This window comes from Bombina bombina, chromosome 4 (genome assembly GCF_027579735.1).
Source record: "Bombina bombina isolate aBomBom1 chromosome 4, aBomBom1.pri, whole genome shotgun sequence".
Lineage (NCBI taxonomy): Eukaryota > Metazoa > Chordata > Amphibia > Anura > Bombinatoridae > Bombina > Bombina bombina.
The window spans coordinates 517043761-517070255 of NC_069502.1; the positions used below are offsets into that span (position 1 = coordinate 517043761).

At 40.0% G+C, this 26495-nt stretch overlaps 1 protein-coding gene across 1 annotated transcript in view; it reads right to left on the reverse strand.

Annotated features, from left to right (window-relative positions):
- The window catches only part of ASRGL1 (asparaginase and isoaspartyl peptidase 1), a 125365-nt gene that overhangs the window by 20625 nt on the left and 78245 nt on the right, over window positions 1–26495 (reverse strand). Inside the window, exon 3 of the mRNA XM_053710431.1 lies at window positions 23299–23441. Coding sequence (XP_053566406.1) covers window positions 23299–23441 — 143 coding nt within the window. The remainder of the gene's footprint in view (window positions 1–23298; window positions 23442–26495) is intronic.

Sequence of the window (26495 nt, forward strand, 5' to 3'; positions counted from 1 at the left end):
CCTTGAATTTCCAGGAAAGAGGGTACGCCCATAACCGGTAGAGACTGGTGGTCTCCCGATGCAACTTATTGTGCCAAATCATTCCTCTGAAGCTAGGGTCTGTATTGTGCCTGATTCTGTTTTGCTGTTTGTGGCATTTACAATTGCTGTGACAGTCGGCACTACTATTCATGCCAAATTACTTTCCATACTGTGTGGATAAAGTGACTATCTATAATTTGTATGTGCCGGCTGTGTCTCAGCTATAGTCAGGGGGCCCCTCAGGTTTTTTAGTTATTTGTAATTGTTATGTGATTTTTTGCATTAATTACATTTTGGTGCTTTTATATCATCTAATGTCTCCTGCTTTTCTATTATGTATTGTTTTAGTGCAGTTTCTCTAGACTTTATTGGGGTATGTATTCAGTAACCCTATATTTCTTTATACTAATTTTGCATACTATTTTTTCTAGAGTACACCTCCATATTTTAAATTGAATATTAAAATAGTTTGGGGTGAGCAACTGTTTTGTTTTTGTTTTTTTGCTTTCCAAGAATATTGAACTATGATTTGAACATGCCAAAGGAATATCCAAAACACATTGCTCAATTTTAGTCTCACTAGGCTTCCATAGTTGTCAGACAAATACCTTCCCACTACCGTCTATCTAGTTTGCTGAGATTGAACTGGGTGGTTTGGATTGTGCACACAGAAAGTGCAGATGCAAGGAGCCTGTAGTTTCAAAACACATTGCATCCTCTGTGATTACACCTAAGGTGGAGGTTTCCCTTTGGCTTCTTGTCAGTTTAGGCTTTTGGACGGATCTGCTCATTAGCATTGGAAAGCTTTTAAAACGACACTGTTTTTAACTGTATTATGCAGCTAATTGAATTTGTATGTGTTTTTATTGCTTTCAAATTAAATATATACTGTACATGTATTTTTAATATTGTGTATACACTTCCAATATTTTGTATATATTCCCTTTGTAAATACAAAATTTGGCAAAGACATTAATTCTTTGCGCAATTGGGTTTTATTTCTTTTGTTCTTACGGAACCTCACAGAGCAGGGCCGCTGAGTGCTGAAACACGTAAAAATCGTCTATCATCTATTTTATCACTCACTACAGAGTTCCAAACTGCCTCTGGAAGCAACATCAGCACAAGAACTTTGCATTGGGAGCTTCATGAAATGAGTTTCCATGGCTGAGCAGCTGTACACAAGCCTCACATCAATAAGGAGTGGTGTGAAGCTATAACAAACAGCAAACTGTTTTCCTTGCCGTGCCTGCGTCTTCACCAGTGGCAGGTGGTATACTGTTGACTCAAAATATTAAAAGCTGGAATCAATGAGGCTCAACTTACCACAAACCCTTACTGGGACACTACAAGTTAAACACAAAAGAAAGATAACTTGCGTAGGTAACCAGAAATAACTAAAGATCTTATTGAAAAAAAACAAGTTAATTCTAGTAGAGAGCAGAATATAATTGTAAAAATAAATACCTTTTATACAGCTCTCATGAGAACAGAGGTGATAGGACACTGCAATGCAGGAAGCAGCAGTGATAGTGTAGGCAAAAACTTAAATACAAAAAGTAAGCTACAAAGTCACTATCCTTAGGTAAGAAATTCATAGATAAAAAGTCAAAGGTCCAAGTCAAAGCCACACAGGAAGAAAACAGTACACAATCAGAAGATAAATGCAATATCCAAAAGTCAAACCAAAGTCAATTAATAATTGTAAATCCAAACTAAACAATTAAACAAAGACAACTTCTGAAAAGCCAAGTCAAAACCAGGAAATACAAATAGTAAATTGCCAGAGAAGATAAAGCTAACTAGGACTACTATAAATAAAAGGGACAGTAAACACCTTGAGATTTGCATATACAATGTTAAGCTTTGTATAATTAAACTACTTTGCAAAAGATTTTAATTATTTATTTTGCACTCTTTTCATGTAATTTATCTCTGCAAATTAAGTAATTGAAATGCACCCTGCTGACTTTTCAAGGCTTACTCTGCTTTATATCTGTCCCTAATTGGCTTTAATTAAAAAAAAAAAAATTATACTAACTTTATGACCGTAGCTAGCCTGGTTGTCTGCTGACTAAAGCCCAGATTGACCCCTCCAAATAAGGCAAATGGTAGGAGGAGTTTGGCTATTGAAAAATAATTGCAGAAAAAAAGATGTTTATTTGCTTTAAAAATGTTAAGACTTGGCTATGTTTTTCTTTAGCAGCGCAGGAGAAATGTATTGCAATGTAAAGATGTTTACTGTCCCTTTAAGACCTAAATGGTCTTCTAGGCCATTTAAAGGACCATTAAACTTAACGTTTCAAGAACACATAAAATGTTTCATTATTGCAAGTGAAACATTATTGCAGTATACATTCATTGAGGCCTATTTATGATAAGTCTTGCGGACCTGATCCGTCAGTGCGAATAAGGTCTGCAAGACCTCGCTGATTGCGGAGAGCATGCTGGTGCAACGCCGCCCCCTGCAGACTCGCGGCCACTAGCAGGGGGTGTCAATCCACCCGATCATACTCGATCGTGTTGAATTCCGGCGATTCCTGTCCGCCTCATCAGAGCAGGCAGACAGGGTTATGGAGCAGCAGTCTTTAGAGCCTGTGGCTCGCCAGAAACACAGGGCGTCAAGCTCCATTTGGAGCTTGATAGATAGGCCCCATTATTTATTTTGCAGCCTTTTGCTGTAAAATACTTTTTAAAATTGTGCTTGTTTGATTTTCTCCCAGGGAGGCTTGGGTTAATAAGTTTAGGCAATTTATGCTATCTTTTGTTTACTTTTCCCTCCCTGCCTAAGCTTCTATGGTGTCACATGCTTTTAAAATGTGGATTATCAGTTTTGCATCCGCAATCATGATAGGAAAACCATTCTTTGCACTAGTAACTAATTTGAATCAGTACTAAACCTCCTTAAGGGAATACAAGAGGGCAGGCTACCCCAGTCTGCACATATGCAAACAGAGTTTGTGCTATATCTGAATATTAGTTTGTGATTGGTTAGCAGGGTGTCTTTTGTTCTGTGGGACAGGGAAATCAGTGAAAAGAATAAACATAAAACAATATACTAAGTTCATAATCATGTAGTTTATAATTAGTGTTTACTGTCCCTTTAAAGGTAAAGAACATCTTACTGCAGTAGGAACATATTTCACTATCTTTTTTTTTTTTTTTTAAACATTTACTGAAAGTTAACTTCAGTACAATAATTAAAATATTATGACACAATAGAGGGTCATACAGCAAACATAAGCTGCTGGTCAATATAAATAAGTATAGCCTCTGTGGTTATTAACTTTACTTGAGGGCATCACTTTCAATTGTTCATCTTATGTCCATTCATTTAGCCTTTGTAAACATCCACTGTGGTGTTAGAGTCCAGCAGTTCTAAGGTATCAAGGCTGAAATGAGTTTGTTTTTTACTTCTATTTCTTTTAAGAAATGGAGGCTTGACTCAAGAAATAATTATATTATACTGTGTAAATTAAATAACTAGTATTATTTGTTTATATTATATAGATGTACCCTCTTAAACAAGGGGTATGCTAAGAATGGAAAGGAGAATGAAGAAGTAGTAGAAATCGAGAAAGAGGGGGAGAGGGAGAGACAGAGAAGAGGGAGGGAGAGAGAAGAGGGGGGGTGTCCGTTTGGGTAGAGGTGTAGGTGCTTATTGGAACATTACGGCGCTTCGTCAGTGCTAAATTGGGTGTGGATTAGGGATTTCCAATAAAATTGGACCTCCTGGAAAAATGTCAAATTTCCGTTTTTGTAAAATAAGTATTCTTCCACTGAGAGAAGTTCAGAGGTGTTGAGTATCCACTCTTATAGTGTGGGGATATGTGTTATTTTGTATTGAGGTGCGATCAGCAATCTCGCGCTATTAAGACTAATTTGTAGCAGTTTCCACCTAATTTTACACATTCTGCCTGGTTTATGATTAAGAAGTGCAGTAATTGGGGGCAGTTTAAATTAATTTCCCATTATGTTTTTGATGTCAGCCAATAGGATTTTTTCTACCTTAATTCCAATTGGTTGATAGAATTCTATCAGCCAATCGGAATCTAAGGGATGCCATCTTGGATGACGTCATTTAAAGGTACCTTCATTCGTCATTAGTCCGTCGGATGAAGAGGATGCTCCGCGTTGGCTGTCTTGAAGATGGAGCCGCTCCACGTCGGATAGATAAAGATAGAATATGCCATCTGGATGAAGACTTCTGCCCGTCTGGAGGACCACTTCGCCCGGCTTGGATGAAGACTTCTCCCGGCTTCGTTGATGACTTCGGGCCGGTTGGATGAAGACTTCTGCCGCTTCCTTGAGGATGGATATCGGATCTTCAGAACAGTAAGTCGATCTTCATGGGGTTAGTGTTAGTTTTTTTTAAGGGTGTATTGGGTGGGTTTTATTTTTAGGTTAGGGACTTTGGGCCGCAAAAGAGCTAACTGCCCTTTAAAGGGCAATGCCCATCCAAATGCCCTTTTCAGGGCAATGGGGAGCTTAGGTTTTTTTAGTTAGTATTTTATTTGGGGGTTTGGTTGTGTGGGTGGTGGGTTTTACTGTTGGGGGGGTTGTTTGTAATTTTTTTTACAGGTAATAGAGCTGATTACTTTGGGGCAATGCCCCGCAAAAGGTCATTTTAAGGGCTATTGGTAGTTTAGTTTAGGCTATGGGTTTTTTTTATTTTGGGGGGGCTTTTTTTTATTTTGATAGGGCTATTAGATTAGGTTTAATTAGTTTAAATATCTGTAATTTGTTTATTATTTTCTGTAATTTAGTGTTTGTTTGTTTTTGTACTTTAGCTAATTTAATTTAATTTAGGTAATTGTATTTAATTTAGTTAATTTATTTAATTATAGTGTAGTGTTAGGTGTTATTGGAACTTAGGTTAGGTTTTATTTTACAGGTACTTTTGTATTTATTTTAACTAGGTAGTTATTAAATAGTTAATAACTATTTAATAACTATTCTACCTAGTTAAAATAAATACAAATTTGCCTGTAAAATAAAAATAAACTCTAAGATAGCTACAATGTAACTATTAGTTATATTGTAGCTAGCTTGGGGTTTATTTTATAGGTAAGTATTTAGTTTTAAATAGGAATAATTTAGCTAATTATAGAAATTTTATTTAGATTTATTTAAATTCTATTTAAGTTAGGGGGTGTTAGGGTTAGGTTTAGACTTAGGCTTAGGGGTTAATACATTTAGTATAGTGGCTGCAACGTTGGGGGCGGCAGATTAGGGGTTAATAAATGTAGGTAGGTGGCGGCGATGTTAGGGACGGCAGATTAGGGGTTAATAATATTTAACTAATGTTTGCGAGGCGAGAGTGTGGCGGTTTAGAGGTTAATATGTTTATTATAGTGGCGGCGACGTTGGGGCAGCAGATTAGGGGTTAATAAGTGTAGGTAGGTTGCGGCGACATTGGGGGCGGCAGATTAGGGGTTAATAAATATAATGTAGGTGTCGGCGATGTTGGGGGCAGCAGATTAGGGGTTCATAACTATAATGTAGGTGGTGGCGGTGTCTGGAGCGGCAGATTAGGGGTTAATAAATATAATGCAGGTGTCGGCGATGTCGGGGGCGGCAGATTAGGGGTTAATAAGTATAAGATTAGGGGTGTTAAGACTCAGGGTTCATGTTAGGGTGTTAGGTGTAAACATATATTTTATTTCCCCATAGGAATCAATGGGGCTGCGTTAGTGAGTTTTACGCTGCTTTTTTGCAGGTGTTAGACTTTTTCTTAGCCGGCTCTCCCCGTTGATTCCTATGGGGAAATTGTACGACCAGCTCACAGCTGACTTAAGCAGTGCTGGTATGGAGTGTGGTAAGGAGCAAAATTTTGCTCAACGCTCACTTCTTGTCTTTTAACCCCGGGTTTGTAAAAACTCGTAATACCAGCGCTGCAGGTAAGTGAGCAGTGAGGGAAAACTGTTCGTTAGCACCGCATAGCCTCTAATGCAAAACTCGTAATCTAGCCGTCTATTTCTTCCCAGAAGGGGGATAGTATTTGACATTGCCACCATATGTCCGTCATTGTGCCCGAAGACCCACACACCCTGCAGCAGGAAGCATTAGCATTGGAATAGGTGCAATTGAATTCTTTCAGGTGTAAGGTACCAGCGAAGTAGAATCTTATGGTTTAATTCAAGTATTCTAGGGGAAGAGGAAGATTTGGAAGTATTATAGAATATATTCTGCCATTGCTCTTTGGAGATGGGAGACCCCAATTCTGCTTGCCAATATGAGTTAAAAGAGGAGGATGGTAGGGAAAGAGCATCATCTAACATTTTTTTCACTTTCGACAGGGACCCCCGGGGTGTCAACCCAACCAAACATAGGCGTTCAAAATTGATTCATTCTCTGAGTAAATCATGTTTATAGGACGACGCTCCTAATAAATGTGTAAGCTGTGCATATTTAATCCACGGGGAGAAGACCCCTTAAGCAATATCAGACATTTGTGACCCTGCCTTCAATGCCCCATTAGTTACCAACCTAGCAAGTGGAATTGTATGGTCTATTCTTGGGTAAGATTCATCAGGGATAATACCTCCTGTGAATTCAGCATTATAAGAGATCGGTATCATTGGTGAGATTGGTGAGGATATTCCCTTAACCTTTGTTCGCACTGTATCCCAGGTTTTACAAATGTGAACATACAGCAGAGATCTCGCAAGGGTGGGTCTACTAGTGTGTTTAGTCCAGCATAACGGACCTATCATAGGTGAGTTCAGGAGAAAAGAGTCTATGGATACCCACGCTTTATAGTATCGGGATATGGATGGTAAGCCCATGTCCCCTCTGCCTAGTGATTTCAGAAGCACCCTTTTATTAATACAGGGTTTAACATATGAATCAGTTTATCAGTAATTGTAGTTGATTCAGATAGGTGGTTGGTAAGTGGATCGGGACAGCTTGGAAAACAAAGAGTATTTGAGGGAGGGTAGTCATTTTAACTTCCTGTATTCGGCCCCACCAAGACAGAGTTTTATTTTACTAGGTGTCAAAATCTTTCTTAAGTTTATGTAGAATGGGCAAATAATTGTGTTTGAATAATTTACTACTGGAGGGGGTGAGGTAGGTTCTTAGGGAGGGATATTCTGTAAGGCCTAAAAATTACCCCGTTTCATAGTAATATTGATCTCTGATTTTTGGGCATTGATTAGGAAATTAGAGTTGGCGCTAAAATCTTTCAAATTCTGCTAAAAGGTGTGGTAAGGATTTGGTTGGACATCATCTGCATAGAGAGTGATTTTATAGGTATTGGGGCCTAATTGAAGACGAGTGATTCTAGGGTTGTTCCTAATATGCAAAGCTAATACTTCCATTGAAATTGCGAAAAAGAGCAGGGATAGAGGGCAGCCCTGTCTCGTGCCGTTCCGGATCTCAAAACTATCTGACAATAGTCCATTGGCCTTGACCTTCGCAGAGGGTTGTGCATATAAGCTAAGTATCCTTTGTATCATTATATACCCAAAGCCAAAGGCAGATAAACAGAGTTTTAGAAAGTTCCAATCCAACCGGTTGAAAGCTTTAAAACTGAAGGCAGTTTCGACCGGTTGGCTTGTTCAATCAGATGTATAACTCTTATTGTATTATCCTGTGCTTCTCTTTTTGGGATGAAGCCTGTTTGGTCTACATGAATGATTTGGAGGAGAACTGTATTGAGGCGTAATGCTAGTACTTTGGCATACAATTTAATGTCGGTGTTGAGTAGAGATATGGGTATATACTTTTCTACTTTAGTAGGATCTTTGTCTGCCTTTGGTAGGACCGATATATGGGCTTCTAGGATGTGTCTAGACCAAAGTTCGTTATTTTCTATGGACTGAAACAATGAGATAAGATGTGGTACTAGGATATTGTTTATAGCATAAATTAGTAAAGCCATCTGGGACTGGGCTCTTATGTAAAGGAAGGGATTTCATAGCTAAGAGTTTTTCCTGAGTATTGATAGGGTCATCTAGCGCGCTAGATGCTAGAGGCTTCCAATATATATTGTTATTTGCTAAAGAAATTGTGGCAGAGGTCGGTTCCGGAGGGTTATATAGTTTGCTATAGAAAAGCTTGAATTGATCCGCAATTTGGACTACCTAGGAATTGACGCCCTGTGGGATCAGTTTATTTGTGCATATAGGAGCCAACCTTCTGCTCTTTAACCCTTTCAGTACCGGGACTTTCAAACAAAAACTTGCCCAAAATACCAGAGCGTTTTTAGCATTTTTGCTATCACTCCATTTAAACAGAAATAGAGCCTTGTTTTTTTATTTACCTATCAAATCTATATATCTATTTTTAAGTAGACAACCCAAGGTATTGATCTAGGCCCATTTCGGTATATATTTTATGCCAGCATTTCACCTGCAAATGCCATCAAATAAAAAAATGTGCTACTTTTTTCACAAACTTTGGGTTTCTCACAGAAAAGGAAATTTATGCTTACCTGATAAATTGATTTCTTCTACAATACGACGAGTCCACGGATTCATCCTTACTTGTGGGATATTATCCAATTTGCTAACAGGAAGTGGCAAAGAGCACCACAGCAGAGCTGTATATATAGCTCCTCCCTTCTCTCCACCCCCAGTCATTCGACCGAAGGTATAGGAAGAGAAAAGAAAAGCTAAAAGGTGCAGAGGTGACTGAAGTTTTGAACATAAAAATATAATCTGTCTAATATGACAGGGAGGGCCGTGGACTCGTCGTATCGTAGAAGAAATCAATTTATCAGGTAAGCATAAATTTCCTTTTCTTCTACTAGATACGACGAGTCCACAGATTCATCCTTACTTGTGGGATACAATACCAAAGCTACAGTACATGGATGAACGGGAGGGACAAGACAGATACCTAAACAGAAGGCACCACTGCTTGAAGAACTTTTCCCCCAAAAACAGCCTCATCCCACTCCCCCGGATAAAAAGTCTGACGACTTAGAAAATCTGCTTCCCAGTTCTCTACTCCTGGGATATAGATTGCTGATAGATAGCAAGAGTGATTCTCCGCCCATCGAATTATCTTGGAAACCTCTATCATCGCTAAAGAACTCTTTGTTCCCCCTTGATGATTGATATATGCTACAGTCATGATATTGTCCGACTGGAATCTTATGAATTTGGCCAAGGCCAACTGAGGCCACGCTTGAAGCGCGTTGAATATCGCTCTCAGTTCCAGAATATTGATTGGAAGTAGGGACTCCTGAGTCCAAACATCCTGAGCCTTCAGGGAATTCCAGACTTCCCCCCAGCCCAGGAGGCTGGCATCTGTTGTCACTATTACCCATGCTGGCCTGCGGAAGCATATTCCCTGGGACAGATGGTTATGTGATAACCACCAAAGAAGAGAGTCTCTGGTCTCTAGATCCAGAATTATCTGAGGAGATAAATCCGCATAATCCCCATTCCACTGTGTGAGCACGCACAGCTGCAGTGGTCTGAGATGAAAGCGAGCAAACGGAACGATGTCCATTGCCGCTACCATTAATCTGATGACCTCCATACACTGCGCCACTGATGGCCGAGGAATGGACTGAAGTGCTCGGCAAGCAGTTAGGATTTTTGACTTTCTGACCTCCGTCAGAAATATTTTCATGTCTACCGAGTCTATCAGAGTTCCTAAGAAAGGAACTAGTGAACTCTTTTGTATATTCACCTTCCACCCGTGAGTTCTTAGAAAAGCCAACACGATGTCCGTGTGAGATTTGACTAGCTGGTAAGTTGACGCCACTGCTATGCCCCGCGGCCTTAGAACCGCCAGAAGGGACCCTAGCACCTTTGTGAAAATTCTGGGAGCTGTGGCCAACCGAAAGGGAGTGCCACAAACTGGTAGTGTTTGTCCAGGAAGGCGAACCTGAGAAACTAGTGATGATCTTTGTGGATAGGAATGTGAAGATACGCATCCTTTATATCCACGGTAGTCATATATTGACCCTCCTGGATCATTGGTAAAATAGTTTGAATGGTCTCCATCTTGAACAATGGGACTCTGAGAAATTTGTTTAGGCATTTGAGATCTAAAATCGGTCTGAAGGTTCCCTCTTTTTTGGTAACCACGAACAGATTTGAGTAAAACCCCTGCCCTTGTTCTAGCTTTGGAACTGGGCAGATTACACCCATGGTATATAGGTCTTTTACACAGCGTAAGAACGCCTCTCTTTTTGTCTGGTCTACAGACAAAAATCCTTGAATTCTAGTTGATACCCCTGGGTCACGATTTCTAATGCCCTGAGCGAAGAGAGAAAGCCTGCCCCTTCATGCTGTCTTGGTAGCAGCAGCGGGTTTCTTGGCCTGTTTACCTTTATTCCAGGTCTGGTTAGGTCTACAGACTGACTTGGATTGTGCAAAATTCCCCTCCTGTTTTGTGGCGGAGGAGGAAGTAGAGGGTCCACCTTTAAAGTTTCAAAAGGAACGAAAATTATTTTGTTTGACCCTCATTTTAACCATCTTGTCCTGGGGAAGGGCATGACCTTTACCTCCAGTAATGTCGGAAATGATCTCCTTTAGTTCAGGCCCGAACAGGGTCTTACCTTTAAAAGGAATAGCTAAAAGCTTAGATTTTGATGACACATCAGCAGACCAAGACTTAAGCCATAACGCTCTACACGCTAAAATGGCAAAGCCTGCATTCTTTGCCACTAACTTAGCCATTTGAAAAGCGGCATCTGTAATAAAAGAATTAGCTAGCTTGAGAGCCTTAATTCTATCCAAAATATCATCTAATGGGGTCTCAACCTTTAGAGACTCCTCTAGAGCCTCAAACCAAAAAGCTGCTGCAGTAGTTACTGGAACAATGAACGCTATAGGTTGTAGAAGAAAACACTAATGAATAAACAATTTCTTTAGAAGACCCTCTAATTTTTTATCCATAGGATCTTTGAAAGTACAACTGTCCTCAATAGGGATGTTTGTACGCTTAGCTAGGGTAGAAATAGCTCCCTCCACCTTAGGGACCGTCTGCCAGGAATCCCGAATGGTGTCAGATATGGGAAACATTTTCTTAAAAGTAGGAGGGGGAGAGAACGGAATGCCTGGTCTATCCCATTCCTTAGTGACAATGTCCCAAATCCTTCTAGGGACTGGAAAAACATTAGTGTAAGTAGGGACCTCTAGATATTTATCCATTTTACACAATTTCTCTGGTGGGATGACAATAGGTTAAAATGAGGGTCAAACAAAATATAAAGGATGCGTGCATCTGAGGTGCGAAAATAAGCCCCGCCCATCTACATTGATGTCTCACTGCCTAGTAAAAACCGCTAGGCAGTGAGACAGTGCTCTCCAAACATAAAATCGTTTTGCACAAAAACCATGTTAACAGTGTCCACCATTTTTTTTGCCCATAACATACAGGTCCCAGTAATACCCTTCTATCATATGTAGGTTTACTGCTTACCCCTTCCCTTATGGGAATACTGTCAGCCAGTTCTGAAATAACACAGTCTCTCCAGAAAAAAATGACTGAACATACCTCAATGCTTGTAGCATGAAAAACGTTCCTCACACTGAAGCTTCTCAAGTACTCCTCAGCCATTCTGTGGGAACTACTCTGGATCTTAGTGACAACTGCTAAGAACATCAGTCTCCAGGCAGAAATCTTCATCCATCTGCTGCCTGGGAAAAAATAGCACTCACCGGTACCATTTAAAATAAAAAAGTCTTGCTTGAAGAAAATAAAAACTATCATTTTATCACCTCTTTCACTTTACCTCTTCCTATTACTTAGAGTAGGCAAAGAGAATGACTGGGGGTGGAGAGAAGGGTGGAGCTATATATACAGCTCTGCTGTGGTGCTCTTTGCCACTTCCTGTTAGCAGGAGGATAATATCCCACAAGTAAGGATGAATCCGTGGACTCGTCGTATCTAGTAGACGAAATTATTTACATACTGCTTGTGCAATCATGGCACAAATGTTTGTAAAAGTTTCTCTGGGATGCCCTTTGTTCAGAAAAAGCAGACATATATGGCTTTGCCATTGCTTTTTGGTAATTAGAAGGCCGCTAATTGCTGCTGCGCACCACACTTCTATTATTCCCGGCAGTGAAAGGATTAATTAGGTAGCTTAAAAGGTTAATGTTAGCTTTAGTGTAGAGACTAGCCTCCTAGCTGACACTCCCCACCCCCTGATCCCTCACAAACAGCTCTCTTCTCTCCCCCACCCTCCACTGGTTACCCCGTCTTAAGTACTGGCAGACACTCTGCCAATAAAAAAAAAACTTTTTTCTTTATAATTTTTTTTTTCTGCAGTGTAGGATTGCCCTAACCCTCAAGCCTCCCTGATCCCCACTAAAAAAGCTATCTAAACCTCCCCTGCCCTAACTATTGCCATCATCTTAGGTACTGGCAGCTGTCTCGCAGTATCTATAAAACATTTTATTTTTCTATCAAAATTATTTTTTTTACATTTTTTTCTGTAGGTAGTGTTACCCCCACCTGCCCCACACCCGCGATCTTTAGTTAGGGGGCCTCCCACATCCCCAGATCCCCTTTTCTGTAGCATAGCTGCCCCTTCCCTCCCTGTCCTTTTATTTAAAAATTTCCGTAGCGTAGGACCCCTCCCACTTCCTCCCGCTCCCTCCCAACCTCCCTTGATGGGCCGCCCACCCGCCACCCGACTCTCGCCAACATCTCCCACCGGCTCCAGCAGAAGATCGTTACAGACGGTGACACACACAGTGTCACCGTCTGTAACGATCAGGCATCTGCCCTTATATGGAGGCGGAGCACAGATCAAACTCCGGCTTCATATGCGGCAGATGCCTGAAGCTTCAGGAGCTCCAGATCTTGGTTGTAACTTTACAACCAAGAGTGCTGGAGCATCCTGAAGCGACGACGTATATATACGTGGTACAGTACGTATTGGGTGAAGGGGTTAAGGATTCTTTTTTTGAGTTAGCCAGGTATGATTTCTCAAGGTAGAGCGCTTTTGTTTGAGCTTCTCCATATAACAATTGATTTAATTAGTTCTTTGTTTGTCTCAATTTGAGAGCGAGGGTATTATCTTGTGGGGTCGCATTATGTTGTATTTCTATGTTTCGGATAGTCTGTAGCACAGTCATATATGCTTCCCGATGCTGTTTAGGAGTGCTTTGTGTTTAATAAACTCACCCGAATAACAGATTTGTGCGCTTCCCACAAGGTATGTGGGGAAATATCTGGTGTATTATTGAAGTTAAAATACTCCTTTATTGTTTCTGCAATTCGTGTAGTGAGTGTAGGATTATTTAATTAAGAATCATCTAGTCTCCATACGAAAGGGTTTAAGGGTGTATTGGCCCAATTCAAGGTGATAGTGTACATAGCATGATCTGACCAACTAGTTGGTTCGATATCTGAATCTCTAATTAAGCTGTATGTGAGTTGATCTGTAAATATGTAATCAATGTGGGAATAACTTTTATGTGGATTAGAGAAGAATGTGTAATGTTGTGTTCCCGGATACTTGACACGCCATGCATCAATTAGAGTGAGGTGATGGATATGGGTTCCCATGTCTGAGAGGATTTTAGGAAAGGCACTACAACGACCCATCGAGCAGTCTAAGAGGCCAATTTATCAAAGGTCTTGAGGACCTGATCCGACAGTGTGGATCAGGTCCGCAAGACCTCGCTGAATGCGGAGAGCAATACGCTCTCCGTATTCAGCATTGCACCAGCAGCTCACAAGATACCATACGGAGCTTGATAAATGGGCCTCAAAGTTTGGTTCAAAAGCAATATTAAAATCCCCTTTTTGGATTTGAAGTATTTTAAGAGTGACTCTTTGGAGAAATTTTGCTTGTTTAGTATTGTGTACATAAATATTGGGTAACGTTATTGGCCGGTTATGGAGGAGGCCGGTCACAATGAGCCACCTGCCCCCGGGGTCAGAATCAACAGCATGTTATTGGAAGGGTAACAGTCTATGGATTAAGATCCCAACTCCTCCACACTTTCCAACATTGAATGCAAAATAACCTGTGGGGAAATCTCTGTTAGAAAATTTTGGTGGACATTCTTTGGGGAAGTGGGTCTCCTGCACAAAGACAATATCAGCATTGGATTTTTTTAAACCAGGCAACGGCTACTGATCATTTTGTTGGTGAATTTAGGCCTTTGGTATTCTGTGTAATTATTTTGACTGTGTAGGGACGCCATGGGTAAAGAGCGTAAGGGAACCGTATGAGTTAGGCTGGATAATTATATTGCAGGAATCAGAGAGCTGGGGTATAGGGGTTTGTGCATCTGCGAGATGGCATTGTGGCTTTGGATGTGTAGAGCTTACCTGGTGTTTGACTTCTATGGGACATGTGACATCCCAACCGGACCGGGAGAAAAGGGAGAAGAGAAGAGTGAGCACAGAGGGTGGATAGTAGTTAGTACACCTGGAATCGTAAAAAACAAAATATGAGTAGATCAAGCCCCATATTTCACTATCTTTGAACATTGGAAACGTGTGAATTACACTTCACTATCTGGCAGTCTGATGCATGAATTTAGGTGTGGCAGATGTCAGGAGAACGCTATCTACATAGTGCCTACATTAATTCTACCACTTTAATTCTAGTAAAGGGTCATCTTAATGCTACAGGATAAATAAATTGTGGGGACATAGGAGCGCCACCCAAAGGGGGCTTAAGTGTGCTGGTGGAAAAGGTGAGTCCAAAGAGATTATCAATATGGGTATATAATGGCCAAAAAACAACACATAGTCCTGTATTAGTAAAGAGCGTGGAAATAACACATAGTACTGTGTTAATAACACATAATACTGTATTAATAAGGAACGTGGAAATAGGGTGAAAAATACAGACAATAAAGAATATATAAAAACATATGTTGTATATAAAAACGGTTTTAATCCAAGGAATATATGGAACAAGATTGTTAGAACTATGTGGCAATTTAGCAGAGTTATTCAAAATCTAGAGTAAAATGTTTAAAAAGCAACATTGAAAAACATGTCAAACTTATGACAAAATAAGGGTATAACAAAACAAAAAAAGACAATAAAAAAAATAAAAAAAATATAATAATGTATGATATTGACGAATCTGAGCTCAGATAAAGGGACGTCCCATATATAAAGCAACAATATAGTCCCAAAATCTATACAGTAACAAAGAGTTACAAAGAGTAAAAAATCCAGTGGAGGTCCAATTTGGAAGGACCCAGAGAAGAGAGAGGAAAAGACTTTTATCCAGGGGAGGAAAATCTTTTATCCAAAACTTCTGGTTCAGAGTAAGAACATTTAAAGGTACCTGTGGAAGAAAAAACAAACAGATACACAAAAACAAAAAAAGCTAGCTAAACTAAAAGGAAAAGTGCTCACCATATACAAATAGGAACTCGGGCTGGTATGTCACAGGAGGTCAAAGCGTTTCGGCCTACTGAGAGGCCTTTATCAAGACTATCATATATCATATCTATGTGTTGTTTTTTGGCCATTATACACCAATATTGATAATCTCTTTGGTCCCAGCTTTTGCACCAGCACACTTAAGCACCCTTTGGGTGGCGCTCCTATGTCCCCACAATTTATTTATTCTTCTGTACGACCCTGTTAGGTTTTTTTAGTGAGTTTGTGTGCTTTGCTTTCCTGGCTTTACTAACCATTTTTATCTTTAATGCTACAGGATAGAAATATATTTTAGACAATTGGGTGGTTCCAACTTTGTGGCAACAGTTTAGGGAAGGCCATTTCCTGTTCCAGCATGACTGTGGCCCTGTGCACAAAGTGAGGTCTAAAAAGACATGGTTTGACAAGTTTGGTGTGAGGGAACTCGAGAAGTCTCTGATATCAACCCCATTGAACACCCTTGGGTTGAACTGGAATGCCAATTGCAAGCCAGACCTTCTTTTCTAATACCAGTACCTGATCTCACAAAGTTTTGGCTAAAAGGGCACAAATTCAAAAAGACAAACTCTGTGTTTTGTGGAAAGTCTTCTCAGAAGAGAGGTGGCAAAGGGGGAGTCAACGCCATATTAATGACCATGGTTTTGGAATGGTATGTCCAACAAGCTCATATAGGTGTGAAAGTCAGGTGTCCACATATTTTTGGCTGTATAGTGTACTTTGTGGGCTTGATACTTCATAGCTGAGACAATCTAGGAACTAAACGTATACACACACAAACACCTAGATTACGAGTTTTGCGCTAAACAGGATGCTAAAATAACGCCAAAAAAGTTGCGTTATTCCACTCTCCATACCGCTGCCATTACGAGTTACTGAAAAGTTTCCTTTGTGTTATGGTGTGTTTAGCTCCATACCGCACAAAAGCCGAGGGCTGATTTCTCGTGCTCGTGAACGCTTTCCCCCAATAGACATTAATGGGGAGAGAGTGTTAGAAAAAAAAATAACACCTGAAGTGCGGAATGGCGATCGCTATAACACAACCCCATTGATGTCTATAGGGGAAAGAAATGTACGTTTAAACCTAACACCCTAACATAAACCCCTAGTCTAAAAACCCCTATTCCACTGCTCCCTGACATTCCCGACACTAACAAAAGTTATTAAACCCTAATCCACCGCTCCCCGACATTGCCGACACTATAATAAAGTTATTAACCCCTAAAACGCCGCTCCCGGACATCGCCGACACTAAATAAAATGAATAACCCCTAAACCTCCGGCCTCCCACATCTCCACCACTAAATAAACTTTTTAACCCCTAAACCTCCGGCCTCCCACATCGCCGCCACTAAATAAACCTATTAATCCCTAAACCTCCGGCCTCCCACATTGCAAAACACTAAATTAAACGATCAACACCTAAACCTAACACCCCCCAACTTTAAATTAAAATTACAATATAACTATATTTAAATAAATAAAAACTTACCTGTGAAATAAAATAAAACCTACCATCTATATTACAAATTTAAAAAAAAATAATCCTACGAAAAAATTAAAAAAAATCTAACATTGCAAAAAAAAATAAACACTAAAATTACTAAAAATAAAAAAACACTAATATTACAAAAATTAATAAACGAAATTATAAAAAAAAACAATTACACCTAATCACCTAAAAAAATAAAAAAGCCCCCCCAAAATAAAAACACCCCCTAGCCTACAATAAACTACCAATAGCTGTTAAAAGGGCCTTTTGTAGGGCATTGCCCTAAGTTAAACAGCTCTTTTACCTGTAAAAAAATACAAAGTCCCCCAACAGTAAAACTCATCACCCAACCAACCCCCCAAAATAAAAAACCTAACTCTAAAAAAAAACCTAAGCTACCTATTGCACCTAAAGGGGCATTTGTATGGGCATGGCCCTGAAAAAGGACATTCAGCTCTTTTACAATTTGCCCTAATCTGAAAAAAAACACTCCCCAATTTGAGCAAAGCCCTAATCTGCAAAAAAACACCCTTCTGAATACCTATTGGCTGTTCAAATCAGCCAATAGGATTTCCGTAGCTCTCATCCTATTGGCTGATTTGAATTTGAAGAATCAAATCAGCCAATAGGAATGTAAAGTACGCCATTTTAAAACGGGTACCTTGCATTGAAGCTTCAGTGTACGGCGGTGACCGTATGAAGAGGACATTCCGCGCAGGATGGCATCGGTTTCCAGGATAGCTCTGCTCTGTGCAGCCGGGATCAAGATAGAAGACTCCCCCAGGATAGATGAAGATATCGCCACCTGGACGAAGACTTTGCGCCGCCTGGATTAAGACTTCTTTCTGCCTGGATGGAGATGGATGTTCGGACTTCAGGAACCGTGAGTAGATATTCTGGGGTTAGTGTTAGTTTTTTGTTTTTTTTTGGAGTATTTTTTTTTTTAGATTAGGGCTTTGGGCAAATTGTAAAAGAGCTAAATGCCCTTTTAAGGGCAGTGCAAAAAAGCTGAATGCCCATACAAGCCCCCTTAGGGGCAATGGGTAGCTTAGGTTTTTTTTAGAGTTAGGTTTTTTTATTTTGGGGGTTGGTTGGGTGGTGGGTTTTACTGTTGGGGGGACTTTGTATTTTTTTAAAGTTAAAGAGCAACTTAGGGCAATGCCCTACAAAAGGTCCTTTTAAGGGCTATTGGTAGTTTATTGTAGGTTAGGGGGTGTTTTTATTTTGGGGGGCTTATTTATATTTTTTAGGGCTATTATATTAGGTGTAATCGTTTTTATTTTTGATCATTTCGTTTATTATTTTTTGTAATCTTAGTGTTTTTTATTTTTCGTAATAGAGGCCTAGATTTGGAGTTCGGCGGTAGCCGTCAAAACCAGCGTTAGAGGCTCCTAACGCTGGTTTTGGCCGCCCGCTGGTATTTGCAGTCAGTGATTAAAGGGTCTAACGCTCACTTTTCAGCCGCGACTTTTCCATACCGCAGATCCCCCTACGCCATTTGCGTAGCCTATCTTTTCAATGGGATCTTTCTAACGCTGGTATTTAGAGTCGTTTCTGAAGTGAGCGTTAGAGCTCTAACGACAAGATTCCAGCCGCCTGAAAATAGAAGGAGTTAAGAGCTTTCTGGCTAACGCCGGTTCATAAAGCTCTTAACTACTGTACCCTAAAGTACACTAACACCCATAAACTACCTATGTACCCCTAAACCGAGGTCCCCCCACACCGCCGCCACTCGATTAAAATTTTTAACCCCTAATCTGCCGACCGCCACCTACGTTATACTTATGTACCCCTAATCTGCTGCCCCTAACCCCGCCGACCCCTGTATTACATTTATTAACCCCTAACCTGCCCCCCACAACTTCGCCGCCAGCTACTTAAAATAATTAACCCCTAATCTTCCGACCGCAAAGCGCCGCCACCTACGTTATCCCTATGTACCCCTAATCTGCTACCCCTAACACCGCCGACCCCTATATTATATTTATTAAACCCTAATCTGCCCCCCTCAACGTCGCCGACACCTGCCTACACTTATTAACCCCTAATCTGCCGAGCGGACCTGAGCGCTACTATAATAAAGTTATTAACCCCTAACCCGCCTCACTAACCCTATCATAAATAGTATTAACCCCTAATCTGCCCTCCCTAACATCGCCAACACCTAACTTCAATTATTAACCCCTAATCTGCCGAGCGGACCTCACCGCTATTCTAATAAATTGATTAACCCCTAAAGCTAAGTCTAACCCTAACACTAACACCCCCCTAAGTTAAATATAATTTAAATCTAACGAAATAAATTAACTCTTATTAAATAACTTATTCCTATTTAAAGCTAAATACTTACCTGTAAAATAAATCCTAATATAGCTACAATATAAATTATAATTATATTATAGCTATTTTAGGATTAATATTTATTTTACAGGCAACTTTGTAATTATTTTAACCAGGTACAATAGCTATTAAATAGTTAAGAACTATTTAATAGTTACCTAGTTAAAATAATAACAAATTTACCTGTAAAATAAATCCTAACCTAAGATATAATTAAACCTAACACTACCCTATCAATAAATTAATTAAATAAACTACCTACAATTACCTACAATTAACCTAACACTACACTATCAATAAATTAATTAAACACAATTGCTACAAATAAATACAATTAAATAAACTAGCTAAAGTACAAAAAATAAAAAAGAACTAAGTTACAAAAAATAATAAAATATTTACAAACATAAGAAAAATATTACAACAATTTTAAACTAATTACACCTACTCTAAGCCCCCTAATAAAATAACAAAGACCCCCAAAATAAAAAATTCCCTACCCTATTCTAAATTAAAAAAGTTACAAGCTCTTTTACCTTACCAGCCCTGAACAGGGCCCTTTGCGGGGCATGCCCCAAGGATTTCAGCTCTTTTGCCTGTAAAAAAAAACATACCATACCCCCCCCAACATTACAACCCACCACCCACATACCCCTAATCTAACCCAAACCCCCCTTAAATAAACCTAACACTAAGCCCCTGAAGATCTTCCTACCTTGTCTTCACCATACCAGGTTCACCGATCCGTCCTGGCTCCAACATCTTCATCCAACCCAAGCGGGGGTTGGCGATCCATCATCCGGTGCTGAAGAGGTCCAGAAGAGGCTCCAAAGTCTTCCTCCTATCCGGCAAGAAGAGGACATCCGGACCGGCAAACATCTTCTCCAAGCGGCATCTTCAATCTTCTTCCATCCGGTGCGGAGCGGGTCCATCTTGAAGCAGGCGACGCGGATCCATCCTCTTCTTCCGTTGTCTCCCGACGAATGACGGTTCCTTTAAGGGACGTCATCCAAGATGGCGTCCCTCGAATTCCGATTGGCTGATAGGATTCTATCAGCCAATCGGAATTAAGGTAGGAATTTTCTGATTGGCTGATGGAATCAGCCAATCAGAATCAAGTTCAATCCGATTGGCTGATCCAATCAGCCAATCAGATTGAGCTCGCATTCTATTGGCTGTTCCGATCAGCCAATAGAATGCGAGCTCAATCTGATTGGCTGATTGGATCAGCCAATCGGATTGAACTTGATTCTGATTGGCTGATTCCATCAGCCAATCAGAAAATTCCTACCTTAATTCCGATTGGCTGATAGAATCCTATCAGCCAATCGGAATTCGAGGGACGCCATCTTGGATGACGTCCCTTAAAGGAACCGTCATTCGTCGGGAGACAACGGAAGAAGAGGATGGATCCGCGTCGCCTGCTTCAAGATGGACCCGCTCCGCACCGGATGGAAGAAGATTGAAGATGCCGCTTGGAGAAGATGTTTGCCGGTCCGGATGTCCTCTTCTTGCCGGATAGGAGGAAGACTTTGGAGCCTCTTCTGGACCTCTTCAGCACCGGATGATGGATCGCCAACCCCCGCTTGGGTTGGATGAAGATGTTGGAGCCAGGACGGATCGGTGAACCTGGTATGGTGAAGACAAGGTAGGAAGATCTTCAGGGGCTTAGTGTTAGGTTTATTTAAGGGGGGTTTGGGTTAGATTAGGGGTATGTGGGTGGTGGGTTGTAATGTTGGGGGGGGGTATGGTATGTTTTTTTTTACAGGCAAAAGAGCTGAAATCCTTGGGGCATGCCCCGCAAAGGGCCCTGTTCAGGGCTGGTAAGGTAAAAGAGCTTGTAACTTTTTTAATTTAGAATAGGGTAGGGAATTTTTTATTTTGGGGGTCTTTGTTATTTTATTAGGGGGCTTAGAGTAGGTGTAATTAGTTTAAAATTGTTGTAATATTTTTCTTATGTTTGTAAATATTTTATTATTTTTTGTAACTTAGTTCTTTTTTATTTTTTGTACTTTAGCTAGTTTATTTAATTGTATTTATTTGTAGCAATTGTGTTTAATTAATTTATTGATAGTGTAGTGTTAGGTTAATTGTAGGTAATTGTAGGTAGTTTATTTAATTAATTTATTGATAGGGTAGTGTTAGGTTTAATTATATCTTAGGTTAGGATTTATTTTACAGGTAAATTTGTTATTATTTTAACTAGGTAACTATTAAATAGTTCTTAACTATTTAATAGCTATTGTACCTGGTTAAAATAATTACAAAGTTGCCTGTAAAATAAATATTAATCCTAAAATAGCTATAATATAATTATAATTTATATTGTAGCTATATTAGGATTTATTTTACAGGTAAGTATTTAGCTTTAAATAGGAATAAGTTATTTAATAAGAGTTAATTTATTTCGTTAGATGTAAATTATATTTAACTTAGGGGGGTGTTAGTATTAGGGTTAGACTTAGCTTTAGGGGTTAATACATTTATTATAGTAGCGGTGAGGTCTGCTCGGCAGATTAGGAGTTAATAAGTGTAGGCAGGTGTCGGCGACGTTGAGGGGGGCAGATTAGGGGTTAATAAATATAATATAGGGGTCGGCGATGTTAGGGCAGCAGATTAGGGGTACATAGGGATAACGTAGGTTGCGGCGGTTTACGGAGCGGCAGATTAGGGGTTAAAAAAAATATGCAGGGGTCAGCGATAGCGGGGGGCGGCAGATTAGGGGTTAATAAGTGTAAGGTTAGGGGTGTTTAGACTCGGGGTACATGTTAGGGTGTTAGGTGCAGACGTAGGAAGTGTTTCCCCATAGGAAACAATGGGGCTGCGTTAGGAGCTGAACGCTGCTTTTTTGCAGGTGTTAGGTTTTTTTTCAGCTCAAACAGCCCCATTGTTTCCTATGGGAGAATCGTGCACGAGCACGTTTTTGAGGCCGGCCGCGTCCGTAAGCAACTCTGGTATCGAGAGTTGCATTTGCGGTAAAAATGCTCTACGCTCCTTTTTTGGAGCCTAACGCAGCATTTGATTAAACTCTCGATACCAGAGTTAAATTTATGGTGCGGCCAGAAAAAAGCCCGCGGAGCGTTAACAGCCTTTTTACCGCCGAACTCCAAATCTAGGCCTTAGTGTTTATTTTTTTGTAATGTTAGATTATTTTTTTTGTAGTGTTAGGTTTTTTAAAATTTGTCATTTAGGATTATAAATTGTTCTTTTTTTTTTATTTTTTTAGAATAGTAAGGTTAGGTTAATTTATAATTTAATGTTAGGTTTATTTTTATTTCACAGGTAAATTTTTATTTATTTAAATAAAGTTATATTGTAATTTTAATTTAAAGTTAGGGGGTGTTAGGTTTAGGGGTTAATAGTTTAATTTAGTGTTTTGAGATGTGGGGGCCAGAGGTTTAGGGGTTAATAGGTTTATTTAGTGGTGGCGATGTCAGGGAGCGGGGGTTTAGGGGTTAACATATTTAAATAGTGTTGGCGATGTGGGTGGGCGGTAGATTAGGGGTTAATACATTTATTTAATAGTCGCGATGTGGGTGGGCGGCAGATTAGGGTTAATAGGTTTTAAATAGTGTTTGCGATGCGGGAGGGCGGCGGTTTAGGGTTTAATAGATAGTTTATGGGTGTTAGTGTACTTTGTAACATTTTAGTTATGAGTTTTGTGAAACATTTTTGTTACACAAAATCCATAACTACTGGTCTCAGATGGCGGTATGGATTGTGTCGGTATAGAGCATAACGCAAGCATTTTAGCTGGACCGTACAACCTGTAATACCGGATCTATGAAAATCCTGCACTCAAACGTCATTTTGTTGAGTGCGCAATGGACGTTACAGTAAAGGCTAGAATGCTTGCGGTATAGCTGTACCGCCAAAACTCGTAATATGCGTTCCTGGCCATTCCACCCGCAATGGACAATTTTTCAGCGATATAGCTGACCTGCAAAACTCGTAATCTAGGTGATTGGTAGCAATAAAGCATTATAAATAAAAGGTATTAAAACATACACATGTTGCCACACACGTACACATACAGTGAAAATAAAGACACATACAGACATACAAATGCAAACATTTACCTTTTAATTTCTCTGGAAACACTATTACAATAAAGTAAATACCTTTTCCATAACAAGGCGGGCAAGTTTTATGGGGTTTGCAATACATCTAACAGCAGAAACTGCACCAGAGGCTAAATTCTTTCCATCCATTATAATGGCATCCATTTCAACCTCTCCTTCTTCATTTAAGACAGACCCACACCCTGAGGAGAGAAAAGCAATGTTCATTTACATGTGCAGAAAACCTAGTTTTCTAAGTACATTTAAATCTTTTTCTGTAAATGTTTTGGCAACAATTATGGTAATTAAAACTGTAATAAAATTCTTTTGATGAACATAGTAAATTATTTTCATCACCAGAACTGTTCAAGGGGCTTACTAGGCAATCAATGCACAAACTTTATTTCCAGTTGAACAGCTACATGTATGGCACCAGGAGGTTGTAAATAAACATTGTGCAATTTTATTAAAAATATTGTGCTGAGGTGAAATGTCTATAGGAAACAAAGAAGTAGAATGTCTCTTTATTTCTATTGTTTACAACACAAAACAGTCACATTTTAACCCATTAAAGACTAGCGCCGTACACTGTACGGTGCTGGTCATTAAGCCCTTAAGGACCAACACATAACCTGTATGATGCTGCTGTCCTGGGCCTCTCTCTCTGCCGCGATCTTGCTAAAAGTAGCGAGATTGTGCTCTTTCTGCATTCCCCACGAGTGGGGCAGTGAAGAAATAGATATGCAGAGTTACCAATGTAGAGAGGGACAATCTGTGTCCCTCTCTACATCTGGTAGTGGTGGAGCTGATTGTTGGTGGTGTGGGAGGGTTAGGAGGGAGGCAGGTGGGCGGCCCATCGCTTGAGGGGGGAGGGAGATGTGGGAACAGGTGGTACCGCTACACTGAGCAAAAAATAAATGCTGAGGCGCCAATTTATGAAAGTGCAAGCGGACATGATACGTTGTAGCGTATCATGTCCGCCACACATCGATAAATGCCAACAGCATACGCGGTCAGGCATTTATCATTGCACAAGCAGTACTTGTGAACTGCTTGCGCAATGCCGGCCCCTGCAGATTCGCGGCCGATAGCAGGGGGTGTCAATCAGCCCAATTGTATAGGATCGAGTGAATTGATGCCCGCAGCCTCAGAGCAGGCGGACAAGTTATGGAGCAGCAGTTTTTAGACCGCTGCTTTTTAACTGCTGTTTCCGGCCAGTCTGAAGGCTTGCGCGGAAACAGGGGCATTAAACTCCATTAGGAGCTTGATAATTCGGCCTCTAAGAGCGGAAGGGAGGGGGAGGAGGGGGAAAGGGAGGGTAGGGGAAACAATCGTGGAGAGATGGGCTAAATGAGGTATCCATTCTTTAATTAAAAAAAATATACAATTTTTTTCTGTAGTGTAGCTGCCCCCCTGCAGCTACACTACAGAAAAAAATTGTATATTTTTTTTAATTAAAGAAAAAAGAAAATATATATAGAGAACTGGATACTGGCAGACAGCTGCTAGTACCTAAGATGGCGGAAATTAGTTAGAAGGGGGAGGGTTAGAGAGCTTTTGGGGAGGGATCAGGGAAGTGGGAAGGTAAGGGGGTAATCATACAATGAAAAAAGTAATTATAATAAAAAAATGTTTTTATTAATTCAATCTGTATCAGCATTCTGCCGTCATATGATAAAGGAAGGTCTAAAATTGCATACTGGCAGAGCACCTGCCAGTATGCAATTTTAGACCTTCCTTTATCATATGAAGGCAGAATGCTGATACAGATTGAATTAATAAAAACATTTTTTTATTATAATTACTTTTTTCATACAATGAAAAAAGTAATTATAATAAAAAAATGTTTTTATTAATTCAATCTGTATCAGCATTCTGCCTTCATATGATAAAGGAAGGTCTAAAATTGCATACTGGCAGGTGCTCTGCCAGTACTTAAGATGAGGGTGACCAGAAGGGGTGGGGGAGGGAAGAGAGCTGTTTGGGTGGAATCAGGTAGGGATCAGGGGGTGGGAAGTGTCAGGTGGGAGGGTAATCTCTACACTAAAGCTAAAGTTAACCTTACAAACTACCTGATTAACCCCATCACTGCTGGGAATAATAAAAGTGTGGTGTGCAGCTGCAATTAGCGGCCTTCTAATTACCAAAAAGCAATGGCAAAGCCATAAATGTCTGCTATTTCTGAACAAAGGGGATCCCAGAGGAGCTTTTACAACCATGTGTGCCATAATTGAACAAGCGGTATGTAAATAATTTCAGTGAAAAACCTAAAGTTTGTGAAAAAGTTAATGATTTTTTTATTTGATCGCATCTGGAGGTGAAATAGTTGCATGAAATATACCAAAATGGGCCTAGATCAATACTTTGGGTTGTCTTATAAAAAAATTTTTTTATAGTTTTGATAGGTAAATAAAAAAAACAAGTCTCTATTTCTGTTTAAATGAAGTCATGGCAACAATGCTAAAAATGCTAAAAATGCTCTGGTCTTTTGGGGAAGTTATAATCTGAAATTTAATGGGTTAAAGTAAATCAATTAAAAAGAATATTTAGACTCAAATAAAAAAATTAATTACACTGCAACAAAAGTTGAACTTAGTAGTGACAATTTGAATTTTAACTACATTTCAGTTTAAGGGGCCTATTTATTATATGTCTGTCCAACATGATCCGATCAGCGGATCATGCCCGACAGACATCGCAATACGCTCTCTGCATTCAGCATTGAACTAGCAGCTCTTGTGAACTGCTGGTGCAATGCCGCCCCCTGCAGATTCGCGGCCAATCGGCCACTAGCAGGGGGATGTCAATCAACCCAATCGTATTCGATCGGGTTGAATTGCGGCGATGTTTGTCCGCCTCCATAGAGCAGGCGGACAGGTTATGGAGCAGCGGTCTTTAGAAACACGGGGCTTCAAGCTCCATACGGAGCTTGATAGATAGGCCCCTAAGAAACAATATTGTTTTAAATTGCCTCTTCTAATAGCACATATAAAGGTATAGACAAGGGGTGGAAACTCCAGTCAGAAGGTCTAAAAGATGCCAGGATTTTGGAATCTCACTCAGACCTAGGGTTGCACCTTGGCTATGTTTTCCTGGACACTTATGAGTTACACATCCTGCAGGATGTGCAGAGGGGAACATAAATTGTATCCCTAGACAGAACTATTCAGGTTCCTCTCTGCTTACCCTGCAGCATATGTAACTTATAAGTGTCCAGGAAAACATGATCGAGGAGGCAACCCTACTAAGACCACAAG